The 14,404-nt window shown below is 38.5% G+C and overlaps 1 protein-coding gene across 1 annotated transcript; it reads left to right on the top strand.

The window, feature by feature from the left end:
- Window positions 1-6,894: 6,894 nt before the first annotated feature.
- Window positions 6,895-14,317, top strand: AZI2 (5-azacytidine induced 2; the record flags this gene model as incomplete). The annotated part of the gene is made up of 5 exons (XM_008947248.1): window positions 6,895-7,119; window positions 9,560-9,685; window positions 10,026-10,125; window positions 11,839-11,987; window positions 14,256-14,317. Coding segments are annotated over exons 1-5 (662 nt in total), but the record flags the coding sequence as incomplete, so codon positions are not given.
- Window positions 14,318-14,404: the final 87 nt, after the last annotated feature.

The following is a 14,404-nucleotide window of genomic DNA, read 5'->3' as shown; positions in this document are numbered from 1 at the left end:
TCTTTTTTTTCTTTTTTTTCTTTTTTTTTCCCCCTATCCTTTTCTGACACTTTTCAGGGAAAGCAGTTGTGTACTTTGGCGAGGGTGGTTTGAGCACCACAGAAAGGCAAACAGAACGCATGAAGCTGAGGAGTCATCAGGTTTGCAGAGTAGTACTGAAGCTAGTGGAGTGTGAAACTGTTGAGAGAGGGTAAAATCTGTCAAGCATTGTCGTCATAAAATGTTTTTTTTACTACTTTTTTAATTCCTTTGAGAGTAAAAAGCTTGAGATTGTAAAAATTGCCTGTTGCTCCTAAGGGTGTTTTGCTTGGCTCCTCTAGTTTACCCGGATGTTCACGACAGATTAACTACAGTGATCTGGTGTGTGAGCTTAGAGACAGACAGTAACTTTCCATTTCCTAGGGGCAGCAAAACGAAAGCGCTGTGGAGGTCTGATGCAGCTGATGTGCTGACGTGGTTCTGAAAGAGCAGGGAGTGTGCTGAGGCTGCAGGGCCGAGCCCTCGTGCACACGGGCTCCTGGGGAGGGCCGTGGGGCTGTGGACTTTGTCTGTACCGAGGGATAAGCTGTGGCCAAAGGTAGCAGCTGCTGGGATGTGTGTATGTGGATTTTTTTCTCTGAAACTGGAGCAAGTATCTGTAAAAAGCAGTGTCTCTCTATAGAGCAGACTGTTCACAACTGGAACCAAAGAGAAACTAAGATTCCTGAGGGAGAGATGCAAAATGAGAGGTGCTTAAAGAGACTGGAAGTCTGGCTTGTTTTAACACTGTGTGTCATATACTCCCTATGCTGCATGGAGTTTTTGAAGCTGACTGCAGGAATTCTGTGAGTTTTGTTGCTGCACTGGAGTGCCTTTTTAAAAAAGAAAAAAAGGCAGTACAGCTTTTCTGAAATTAAAGTGAGGGCTGCAACACAATCACTCAAGATTCCTGTGGATCAAAGGTGTTTCTTGAATTTAATGTGTCTGGGTTTTTTTTTTGTCTACATGCTTTTATAAACCTTTCTATGTAAGGCAAGGTAAACCACTACAAAAATTATACTTTTGTTGTTAACATCTGGAGACTGTTCATATTACCATTATGAAGTCAAACCTCCCAAGTGTGGAAGGTAAACAATGTAAAATGGTTCAGACTCTTGTGCAGCCTAGAAAAAAATCAGGAAAATGCCATCTTGAAATTATTTGTATTTAACATTGGGAAATATTTTGAAAACCATTTTATTCTCTTTCAAATTGAAATACAGGGTGAAATGGGAGTCTCCACAGTACTGGGAAAAATGTGATGTAATCCTGCTTTTACTGTCTCTCCTCCTGATCCAAGAACAAGATTAGCATCTCAGACTACAGAAATCTGTTTGTGCAATGTTCTCTTTGCTGTCTGAGCTCTGCATCCTGTGTTCATCATATGTAAAATGTGTTTTATACGTAACTACCTCCCATGGTGTTGATGACTAACATTTGTAAAGCTTTGTGAAGAGAAAAGCTTAATTTTTGCCAAGCATTAGTAAGTAATGGAAAAATGTTCTTATTCTCAAGATATTAAACATGTTAAATCCAAAAGCTGTTGGTTAACCTGCACTAAGCATCCATGAGCAACAGAAGTGGTTTCTAAGATCATTCTTTTCTACAGTGTGTGAAAGAAAAACTTAAGTGGTGCTTATAAACTGTGGACATAAATAATTTTGCTGGAACTTAATACTCTGTTCTGTCAACAGTGTCCTTGAGCTATGGTTTGGTTTGTTTTTTTTTTTAATCAATTTAATACAAATGCTAATATTAGTATTGATTTAACATATTTATTTTTGGAAGTAAAGATTAAAGTCCTTTTAAATAGACTGTTTCTTGTGCAGACCATTATAAAAAAAAAAAGTAGTATAAATGTAGTGTGTTTCTTAGTCACAGGCAAAAGTATTAGGGAGATCATAGTGGGAAATCTTTTACTTAAATGGTTACTCTACTACAGAGTATTTCATTAATTGCAACTCCAGAGAGATCAAAATTCACTCAGGTGCTTCAGAGTGACAGCTCTGGGGCACTTTCAGCAGTGTGTGCAAGTGTAGCTTTGCACTGGAGAAGCCAGACAGAATAAAACCCAGGCAGAGGTCCATGGTTGGACTCGGTGAGCCATCCTGCCAGCCATGCTGGAGCTGCCAGATTTGAGGAGTCATAACTTATGGGATAATCTAATGCACCTCTTGTGTCAGAAAGCACTGCATTGGTTGTTGCTTACAGTTCATATTTTTATTTAATACAATACTGGAGAAACTAGATCTTGATTCCTGTGCTTAAAGAGTACTGTTAAAAGCTATAGCTGTAGTCAGGGATTTCTTGCAGATATAGCCCCATTTTCTAAGGTTTTGTCTTCTAAGGATTTCTGTCTATTGCTTTAATACAATGAGAGAGCTTCTTATGTGAACATGCTTCCTTTGTTTTGTTTTTTCTTTTTCCTGACTATGAAACAAGGCTCAGTGAAAGGTGCATTTCACTGTGACCTTTATAGAACTGATGATCTTACATTGTTCAACAGCCAGGTTTTATTCTTGTATGAGCTTATATCTTTTACTGGCCTGTTGTGGGCTTAGCAGCTGCTGGAGAGGTAACTTTGCTTTTATTTTCATTTGGAAATACCTTAGGAAGTCTTTTGCAGCATAGAGATAAACTGAGGGTTTTTTAATTTTATTTTTTCCCTTTTTTTTTTTTCCCTTCTTTTTAGCTTGTGTTGCTTTATTTAGATATATTTAGCAATGCTGCTCTAATTTTTCTAATGTGATTTTTTCCTCATGTTCATCTAATGTATACTACAGTTAGTGGTGTGTATAGTGTAACTTGCTTTTGAGTCATCAGGCACATATCCAATACAGAGCACTTCTTTTCTTCAACATATCTATAGTGCAGTTCTGCAAACTGAGATTTGAAACTTTGGAAATATGCAGTAAAAATGAGATGATATTATGCTAAACTTAATGTAAATACTTTATTCTTTTATTTCCTTTATCTGATGCTTTAAAATTCTGAGCAAATTGGTGTTCAATGGCATTTAAGTATCAGCTTATGTAAATATCTCCATTTATTTGAAAGTGGTATCTGTTTCAAGTCTTTTGTTTTTGTTTTGTTGGGCATGATGACAATGGTGATTTGAATCATGCTTCTTAGAAAACTGAAATGAGGAGTGCATTTTTTTGTGGTTGTGGCACTGTAATATGTGGGGGTGTGGATAATATTAGTACTTTATGTTAATAGAGATAATGAAGGAGAAAAATAAAGCATATCCAGTGTGAATATTGTGGTGATTTTCCCTTCTTGACAGGCTGTTGAGTTTTCAGTGCTGAGAAGCATATTTCATGATAGGTTTTTTTTTTAATAATTGAAGCAAATTTTTAAAATTGTACAATTCCTTCTGAATATCCCACTTACTTCACTTGAGGCTGTGTAAGGTGTGTTGCCACTTCCTCTCCGAATTATTAGGTCATCAGATCTGTTTAAAGGAATGAGCTGAGAGGAAGGTGTGTTACTTGGACACCTGCCTCAGGAGAAGTAGACTTCTGTTTGTAACCAGTTTGTCATCACTAAGTATGGAATAAGATTAGTCCAAAATCTGTATATTGGATCTTTCTGAATCTGTTACATTATGTGTAGAAATTTAGAAAAATATTTATTACAAGCCCCCTTTGAATTACATGGAATTATATGTTTATTTCTAAATAGCATCCAGTGCTGGTTTAGCGGGAGCAGCATCAGAAAGCCAGAGCTGAATAATCCTGTAGACTAAAAGAAATCTTTCAAGAGAAAAATGTTAGTGTAACTAGTCCTCTTAGTCGAGGTATTAGTGGAGTACTCAGGTTAAGTGTGTACCTGAATTTATAAAATCATACTCATGTATGCTGAGTCTTGTTTGGAAATTCTTGCTCTTTTGGAAGCTCCCAAAGGCAGTAAATTTTAGTCAGCAAAATACAGAATAAATATGGTCCATCTTCTGAGGTTATCTCCTGTTACCCCGTGTTTCTGTCTCCTGGTGAAACCGATGTGTGCCAGACATAGGGAACGTACGATGCTCGAGTTCAGGAGCTGTAGGACAGTGTAGGGATAAAGACGTATTTTAGGTACAAGGTCACTCAATCCGCTGCTTTCTTCAAGAGATAATGATAAGCTGTGACACTTTAATGACATTTGAATCTAGTGTTCAGAGAAAAGAGATGTGTTGCTTTGAGAAAGCAAGCTCTTGGAATTTGATGACATGGGTGACAAGACTTGCAGGGCCCTTGGTGAAACGGGAGGAAAAACTGGTGTGTTATGTGCATCTTGGAAGACAAAAGGAGCAATTCCTTCTGTCAGTTAATGCAGGTTGAATGGTGTACTGCTTTTGGTCGAGGTCACCTTGTGCATGGAGTGACATTAGTCTGACAATGAAAAGGAAGCAAACCCTTTTTGCAAGACTTTCTTCATCAGTATGAGGCAGAGCAACAGGCAAGGGAAACTGGCTTATGTTTTGTTAGAATGCATTAAGCAGTACACAAGGCATCTATTTGCCTCCTGAAGATAACCATTGAACAAACTTCAGGTTTGGTTTGTGGGTTTGTTTTTTTGTTGTGGTTGTTTTGAGGTTTTTTATTCTTTTTTCACTGTTGCTACTCCATTGATGTCTATTTAGTATAAACCAGCTGTCATAGTGTTTTATCATGTTGTCTAACTAGCTTGGAGCAAATTGAGACAAATGTGGTAACAGCACCATTGTTCAGCTGTAGCTGTACTGCAGCTCTTCATCACGCTGCTGCCCATGGAGCTCTTCCGTGAGAAATATGACCACATAGATAATAAGCTCCAGGGCAGTTAATCCCTTTTCCTCTCAGTGTCACTAACCAAATGGAAGTCTAGTTGGAATTTAAATAGCAAGTACACAGTGGAGGCAGTGGTTGTGGCTGTGGGTTTTCCTACAGCAGATGCCTGCTTTTCCTGCAAAGTTCTGCTGATCACATCAGTTTTCTGTTGAAGTCACTTTTTTCCTACAATACAAACTGACTTCATTATGATCATCTCTTTCATTCCAGCATTTCTTTTGGTTCATTAGCTAATCATTAGGAACCTAAGGATTTGTTCAAGGTTAAAACTAAAAGTAGGCTTTTGGCAGAAGTAGCATCGGTAGTTTTTTTAAGGGTTGGAGGAGTGTCATCGGGTACTGTGCACTTATTAGTGCCACGTACAAACGCAAGGTATCTCAAGCTTTACAGCTAAATAAGAATGAGCTGTGTCTTTATTTTCTGTTTAGGGTTTGTTTTTAAATCAACCCTCTGAATTTGTTTGTGATAACTATTAAAATTAAGGAAAATGCTGTTGGGCTTTTCCCTTAAGACCTGGAATTCAAGAAAATATATGGAGTTTTTTAAAGGTGCTATTTTCTTACTGAATATTTTGCTGTGCTTAAATTATGTGTGTTGTAACAAACCATCAATCTAAATAGTCACTTTGCATTTGTCATTCAGGTAGATTTGCCTCATTTTAGGCTGATATGGCCAGATTATGGCCAATTTTCTCCATACATGTTGAAGCAGGTCACATTACTGAGTATGTTTTCATTCTCATATTTGCAATCAAGAATTACTGTAATTGTTGTTCAGCAAGATGTTTTCTTTTGTGACCAGGTAAAGAACAGCTACTCTTTAAGAACTAATGCAACTGTATCTTAATATTCCGTTTTAAATTTTGGGATATTTGTGGCTGTGGGTTTTCCTACAGCAGATGCCTGCTTTTCCTGCAAAGTTCTGCTGATCACATCAGTTATTCTCAATAGTATCAATATTTGCATTCAAGAATTAAGAGAATTTGGCACTTGTGCTCAGGAACCACAGCAGTTAATAGATTTCTTGCAGTTATAATTTCTTTTACTGCTCGGTGCTGGCTTGAAAAAACTCTAATACAATATTCCTTTGGAGTTAGATATTGGATACTGTTCTGCCAATGACCAGGCCCAACAAGAATGATACAACCAGCAGGAAGAGAAAACAATACACAGACTGTATTGTAAGCAAAAACGAATGACCGCTGGGGTTACAAACAAGGCAACCAGCCCGTATATAATCGTATATACGTATATAATCGACGCCACCCCCAACGATCCCACAAAAGATGTGACTCAGCCCACAACAGGTGTTATAAACAGTGACCCGAGGTTGCCCATAGTTGGCATGGGAAACAGCCAGATCACCAAGTTAAATGTATAAGAAAAAGGTGCTCACCTGGTGACTCTCACCCGATCAGCCCGTGTTCACAAAGGTCCAAATGGACTGGGGACCAGCTCCAGGGAGAGTCAGGAGGTCTTCCCTGAGCCAGGAAGCTCTGTGGAGTGCACTCCACAGACAGACACTCCTGACTCCCTGCAAGTGGTCCCAGCTTTTATCCCCAAGCAGACACCTGACCTTTGTCAACTCAGTGCAGGACCCCTGGGGCTCATTTCCCTTATGGCTCTCCCTGCAGGGCCGGCCGCACCCTGGGGGGAAGCTATAAGGCAAACTCACCACCTCTGTATGAAGGGCTGTGGGAATCACCCATATGTCAACCTTAATTCGGGGGCTCGGGGTTCAAACCCCAGCATTTCAGGTACCAGCCACATTGTAGGATGGTGTTAAGCCTTAATAAAAATTAGTTTGGGGGTTCATAAATCTGATGCATGCCCAAAATATTTTTATCAGTAACAGTGAAAGATGCTTCTTTCCTAACCAGCGTATTTTCAATGTAAAATGGATTTCAAGATTTTTTGGCAAGATTAAGATATTTCCTAATTATTCAGTCTTGTCATACTTAGAAACACCCTGCAGTATTATCTTGGAAGGTATTCAGAGTTGAGACTCTTGCTGAATTTGACTTTGAAATTTTGCCCTCATCTCTGTCTTTTCAGCAGCTGTCATGGAGGAGCTGGTAGAAGATGACATCTGTATTTTGAACCATGAGAAAGCAGACAGCGCTCACAAGAGGGACGGGGAGATTCCTGTTCCCTCCTACAGCGGGGACGAGTCTGTTGCCTCACACTTTGCGCTTGTCACGGCGTATGAAGATATCAAGAAACGACTAAAGGAGACAGAGAAGGAGAACTCTCTCTTAAAAAAAAGAGTGAGAATTCTAGAGGAGAAGGTAATAAAAAAATAGATTTACCAACTTCTTGTAGCAGCTGATTTTTGCTCCTGGCTGGATAGCAGAGCAGATGGTTAAGTATTTCAAATATGTACTTAAAATTTCAAAGTGAAAAAGTTTTGGCAAATTAAGTGACACACAGTTTGTTCCTCTGGTAGTCTAGTTATATCATACTGGGGTTTCTGATTCTTCCTTGGGACCTATGGGGTGCAATGCAGTGCAGTAGTGCCCTGCCAAGACACCAGCTTTGATTCAGAAAGACATGTAGCTGTATTGGATTGTTACTATATTTCATCTGCCTCTTCGTGGTGTTTATTAAAATGTGATTTGGTGGTGTTGAATAGTGAGGTGCAAAGCCTATAAATGGTCAGAATCCAGGGTTCTCTGTCAAAAAAATCTCTTGGGCTCAGGATACTGAAATGATAAGGACAAGCTGCTTGTTAAGCGTATCTGGCTAGCTCTAGCTACTATCAGTCACAAACACAAAATACGAAGCTGCAATGCCTAACATAGCCAGCCAACAGCTCTGTTTTTGATGCAGTAATTCTAAAACATGAAGGAATCTAAGAATTTATTTTATATGCAGTTTCTCATGGCTTTAGTCTAGTGAAGTTTGTGAAAGCTGAAAATTGACCATGGCACAGGCTTTTCTCCCTGAGTAAGGAATGCTGTCATTAAATGCATATCCCTCATCCTGTAGTGAGTGTCTTGGTAGTGCATAAGGTCTTGACTTTGAAAGATTGCTTTCTTATTAATATAAGATGGAAAGATAGATCCTAAGTGAGAACTTAGTCCTAAGTGTGTGCTGCTGACTCTTAAAAGCTTAAAAATATGCATTATTTTGTGGCATTGAAACAAAGAGCTTGAGTCACTCAGTACAATTTTGAAACACTTATTCAGGAATTCTTGGTAACTAGTTTGACAGGATTGACTTTCTGTCAAAAGGCAAAACTTTGTCATCACTTTCTTTATGTAAGTTCCTGGGGAGGTGATGGGGATGGGAATAGACTTCTAGACTGAATATTCTGTGAACCATGCTAAGTGTAACATCTTCTATGTGGTTACTCAAAGTCACTATAAACAGGACTTGACCTTGGCAATCTCTTTTAAAGTCTTGTGTCTTTTGGTTTCGCCTTGTTCAGCTTTATTGTCTTGAAGATACTTTGTTTTCCATAGAGAAAACTTTTCATTTAGTGTGTGAATACTATATATGTTTCTATGAGCGAGGGCCATTGAGAAGGCCCAGACTGTTAAGTAACAGAACTAACATTCAGCCTTTGTTAATTACCAGTACACCTGTAAGATTAAAAAAAATACATGGGGAGTTAGCCCTTTTGATTTTTAAATTTCAAAGTTCCTAGAAACTTCAGAAAGTTTGATAAGGTATATGTTCTATCTGAATGGCTTTATTTAGGGGAGGAAAATGTAAAGGACAAAACTTTAAATGTAGTACACATACTTTGAGGATCAATAGAAAAAAAGCTAAAGGGCATAAGCTTCCTATCTTTATGGCTTGCTTTCCCATGCTTTCTTTTGAGTGAGTACCTAAAAGAGGAGATATTAAATATCAGAATATATATACTGAACATAACTGTCTTCTCTGATAACTGTCAGATACATAACTGTCACCTCTTTAATTTTTGTAATTTCTTTGCACAGCTCTTAATTTTTAAGAAAAAATACATAAATCTGTCACTAGTGTCTACATTAGGTACATTAAATGTGTTTAAATCCCTCAACAATTTAAAGCAAGTGTGCAGGATAAACAGAATTAAAAGGATAATGCAGTCTTTAGTCAAAACAAGAGCTTTCTATATGGACAGAAAAACTTTGAGGTAAGACTTCTCTTCTTACTGTCTGATTAGCAGTACTGAATATATTTTAACTCTGCTTCTCTCTTTTTGACCATCTAGTTGATAGTGCTTGTTCTCCCTTGCATGTCTCTTGCTTTAGCAGGCCGTAAGATGGTGGTGACCTGGAAGTTAGTTATTTGTAAAATAATTCTGCTTTGGCTGTTCTCACATAAATACACTGAAAAAAGTTTGTTTAAATTATGAGCCATTAAAAATATTATGTTCATTTTCCTCTTAATTTTCTGTGCCTTTATATGCTTAAAACTTTTTCCAGAAAGCAATTTGTACATCTTCAGAGCCTGAAAAAAATATGATTAAGGGTTTGTCAGTGTGAGTAATCATGACTTGTACATGGTTTTTACATGCCCATAGCAGTAAGCGAGCGAGCAAGCATGGTTAGAGACTGCAGAATTTATAGGCAGCTTTTGTTGCACTTCTGTAAAAAATTGTGGTCTGTAGCAATATAATTATTGATTTATTTTCTAAATTAAAAAAAGAATCCGTTAGTGTAATGTTGCAGACTGCTGCTGCAGTGTGAAGGTTTCCCAGTTCTCAGTCCACCACAGAACGGTTTGTTGCGCTGGCAGGTGCTGGGCTGGCGGCGGGAGGAGGAGAGCAGCGCGGTGGGGCGCCAGCAGGTGAACCGGGCGTACCACGCCTACCGGGAGGCCTGCATAGACCGGGACAACCTGAAGAGCAAGCTGGATAAAGTGGTAGGCATGCCTTTTACAGCACTGCCTGACGTCCCTCGTATCCGAGTACTGCCTAGCTGGTAAACGTTCACTGGAGAGTTAATTTTATTTGATGAACATCTGTGGTGTTTGTTTTATAGTTCCTTTAGATTTTTAAAGTACATAATGATACTTCACATAGGAATAAGTTTTATTACTGGGCTAGGCTAATGCTAAAAAAAGTTTCTTTATTTTGTTGCTTGTGAGTTGGTTTGTTGGTTTGGTTTTGGTTGTTTGTTTTTGTTTTTGTTTTTTTTTTTTAATTGAATTGTCAGATATGTTAGAAAAAAGCTTCACAAATGGCTTCCCCCCTTGAAAATAGGTGAAAGAAAGTGCAGAATCCTTTAAAACCTTGAACGAGCAGTTGCAGTCTAAAGAAGTAGAGTTGTTACAGCTAAGAACCGAAGTGGAAACTCAGCAAGGTATGCATTTGGTTACTTCATCTGAACATAGGTTGCCTAGTCTTAGTGGTTATAGTATGATCTTGGGGCATGAAGAGCTTTAACCCTATGCAGTGGGTAGGTGAGGCAGGAGTGCACTGGAGAGAGGTACCTGGAGCTTGTGTTTGTGTTCATTCTTGTAAATGGTGGCAGGCACATTTTACTATCCTAGATGGAGAAGCTCCATGATAGAGGTCTGAGGCTATCCTGTTTTACTACTGTAGACTATTGAATAATTTGAGAAATATGCACAACCTGACAGTTTACAGGCTAGTCGTGTCCATCTCTGGACCCCACCACCTTTTCCTTAGGGTGAGGTGGGACCAAAGTATCAAGCACTATCCAGTTGATGCTGCTCTCTCTTGTACCTACAGATGATCTAGCATATTGCTTTGTTTCACTGATGAGATCTGACAGGTACAAGAGGATGTTGCATGGCAATAGCTGCAATGGACAGTGGACAACAGCTATTTAAAGGGTTAGGGAGTGAGGAAAGGTAGAAGGATGCTGGTTGTAGACAGCCTGTGTGGAAAGAGCAAAAAAAGAAGCAAAATGTGTACTCTGGTAATTCCAAAAGCCCAAACCCGGCTTCTGTTACTGCCATTGTGAAGAGTGCTGTGTAGATAGATGATAGGTAAAACAAAACACTATGGAAGAAAAAAAATTAACGTACTGTTACAAGAAAAGAGAAGAAGAAAGTGCCATCTGTATAAAGTTAGAGATGCAGACTGGACTTCAGATTCTGTACGAATGCAGTCATTTGAAGGGTGCTGAAAAGTATTGCTGAGCTTGAATTGGATTACTGTCCAAGAGGACCTCAAGCATCTAATGCACTACTTCAGTTGCACGAGTTTTAAACCTAGAAGAACAAACCACATGTAGTAATGTATCATTGTTGAGGACACGATGGTTTAAGGAGGTAAGAAGTGCAGAGTTCATAAATAGACCTCTGAGAATGTGGCAATTTGAAGCCTTATTTAGTAATCAACTTTTCTCATGAGTGGCCTCTCAGTACCGTGTTTAAGAAAATCACTGTAGCTTAAATTTGTTTAAATCGTTCAATTTGAAGGTGAGCGTGCCATGCATCTGAAGACTTGGGGGTTGTCTTCCTGTCGTGTTCTTTCTTTTCTTGCTGTTCGAGTAGCTGCCTCCTACTGATTTGATGCTAGGGTGGTCTTAGGTTGATTCTTAACGGACACCACATGAATGTATTCTGTCTAAGAAGACTTGCATAATCTCTAGATTCTACCCTTTTGTTTTGATTTTGTAGTTCTCTTTGGAACTTTATATTAAACTTGAGGAAAACTTAGGGGAAATTCTGTAGGGATGTAAATCTGAGGGAGGAAAAGGCTCGTGTTTTCAGAGTGTGTAACAAGTTGGTGTCTCTACCATGCGCGTTTGCCTTTAACAGATTTTTGTATTTCCAGTGCCATTTATGCTATTACTTCCTTTTTCTGCGTGTGAAACCTCCAGTGTGTTCTTGGAAGGGTAGGGCTCCCTGCTTTAAACTCAGAATAGATACTAATTCTCTGCCAAGAGCTTTACCAGTGTTAGTATTTCTCCGTCATAAGACTGCAGTTTCTGTACAGGGCAATTATTTTTTAGGGCACGGGGTGGTTAAAACAAACCTCAAATATTGAGTTAAATTTCTTGACCTGAGATTGAAATCTGATTGTCTTGCTTGTCTTCTTACAGTGATGAAAAATCTGAGTTGTACTCAGTCCAGATGGGAAATAGAGAAGCTGAGCAGTGACCTGAAAGTGCATAGTCTGGAACAGGATCTAGAAAAGCTCAGGCAAGAGTGCAACAGTCTCAGAATGGAGTTGCAAAAATCCAAGCAGAAGGTACCTTTATTTTTAAGGAATTTTTGTATTAATAGATTTGTCTGTTACAGCATAGCTTTAAATCCCTTGTTCCAGCAAAATAAAGGGTAAACAAAGGGATATAACATCTGTAATTGAGGGAAAGATGAACATCCTAGTAAAATTAAACTTACATACTGTCATAGGCTGGGTTGCTTCTGGAAGTAGCACACTTACATAGGTGAGATTTCCCAGTCATTGTCCATGTAACAACAGAAAATAAAGCTTTACAATTTCTTCTAAGTAGCTGATCAGATTGAAGTGTTCTGTACGGCGATTTGTCTTGGACTGGACTTGTTAAAAAGTTTGGGCAAGGTGTGGTTTATTTGGGTTTGTTTGGGTTTGTTTTAATATAAGCATTCTGTTGTTTTAAAAGCTATCATGAACCTCAAGGAGCTCTAGCCCAGGAGGGTAATTGCATGAACCTTGTCAGGAAAGTGTTTTTTTGTAACAAGGTTTCCAGAATCTTGCTATACCTCTTTTAGTGCTCTTCCCTGCCATTCTGGGACATTCTGGGGCAAGGGTCTGTTGTGAGGGACTCACTGTGTAATGTAGATGTACTTAGGATCTCAAAAAGGAAATTAAGATACGTTAATAGAAATAAAATGGATTACGTTTTTTAAAAAATGTCTAGTGTTTGCTTACTGCTTTACCTGATAAAAGATGCAGTGTCTGTCTCCAGGACTCTGAATGTGTCTCTACAGACCTGCTGCTCTCTTGCCACTCTCCCAGCTTACAGGGACAGGCCTATGTGCAGCAGTTGTCTGCCTCAGGTTTAGTCTGTGCTTTTTCCACTAGGTGGGGATAAAGCACATTACCTGGAACGTGGGAGGCGTTCTGTTAACGTTTGTTTTCACCTCTCTCTGGAAATATGTTAAGTATTTTTCAGTAACTTGTAAATTCTGATGGCACGCTGTAACTTCTATACAATTTTTGTATCTTCAGATAGCGCTATAGAATAGAGTAACAGCTACATAAATAACTGAAGATTGCAGATTGTATTGTGAATGCTGCTAGAAAGAACAAACTAAAATACTATCTGTAAGGAATACTGGGCATGACACTGTTGAAATAACGCTTAGACCAGCAGCTTTGGTTGTGAAGAACAAATATAAAAACCACCTTTTTTCTTTTTTTTTCTTTTTAAATATAATTTCATCTTGATTCTGGTAACTGCTCAATATAGGAAATAAAAAGGTACCAAGTTTTCAAATGTGGGGTAATACAGAAAAACTATGGGTTTGGGTTTTTTGTTTTTTGTTTTTCTCCTTTTAACTAAGAAATTGAATCTAATGAGTCGTGGTGGGAAAGTCTTGAGGAGGAGGAAAAATTGCCAGATGAAATACAGGGAAATGTGATCAATGGGCAATGATAAGTCAGCATTGTTTCAAGCCCAGCTAGTACTTTTGTTATTACTGTTTTTAATTACATTAGTCAGTATTTTCAAATGTGTTCTACCTTAGGCAAGTATACTTTTTTTCTGTTTTTAGATACTCTTATTTGGGTTTTGCATGGTAGTTGATGCAGTGTGTACGTTATGTTGACAATTTGCTTGAAAGGCATCTAGGCCATGGTGAAGCCACAGTAACAAGTGTTAAATTCATAACAACTTTGGCTAGAGGGAATGGTAGTAGGAAGAGAACGTGAAGAGCAGGGATATGAATGGGAGCTCATCACAGGTGAGGATCTGATGCAAACACTGCTAACAAAGTGAGCCCAATGTCCTGCTAACCTCAGTGAGGCTGTTTGTATGCACAATTTAAAGCAGTCTGGCAGACTCAAGGGATAAACTGTTCTGTCATAAAAGTAACTTGTAGAAATAAATGTTTACTGAAACATTTCAATTTAAAAGTCTTTATATATTTGGGCAGAGAAGGAACAAGAAAAGACTGATAACTTTTTTTAAATGGAAGATGAAAACCTCTCAATTTTTGCTTTTCAAAGAATGACAACTTCTTAGAGCTAAGCTACTGGATTTTGGGTTATTTGGGGTTGGTGTGGTGTTTTCTTTTGTTTTTTAAGTATGGTGATGTCTGAGCAATGCTTTCATATGAGTAGGTGATCTAAGCATTTTTAAGTTAAATTCTTAATAGGAGTTCTTATGTCCGTTTTGAAAACGACTGCAGCCAACACAGAGGAAGACTATTTCCTGATTTTAGTATTAGCAAACCTGTAGTTTCAGGGCAGTATTTTCAGATGTGAAATCATATGTTCATTCCTTCTCTATCTTCTACTCGCTCTGTTATGCAGGACCATGCTCAAGATGAAAATCCATTAAATGGAGACCTGCTGCAAAGGCAAGACATCCAGAGGTAAGAAAATAAAGTGGCTTGTGGCTTCCATGTTTTGTTTTTAATTTACTGAGGGATGGCTATACCCCAAAGGGACCCCAAAATTAT

The sequence above is a fragment of the Merops nubicus genome, unplaced genomic scaffold (genome assembly GCF_000691845.1).
Source record: "Merops nubicus isolate BGI_N331 unplaced genomic scaffold, ASM69184v1 scaffold14579, whole genome shotgun sequence".
NCBI lineage: Eukaryota > Metazoa > Chordata > Aves > Coraciiformes > Meropidae > Merops > Merops nubicus.
This window is presented reverse-complemented; position numbering and strand designations above follow the sequence as displayed.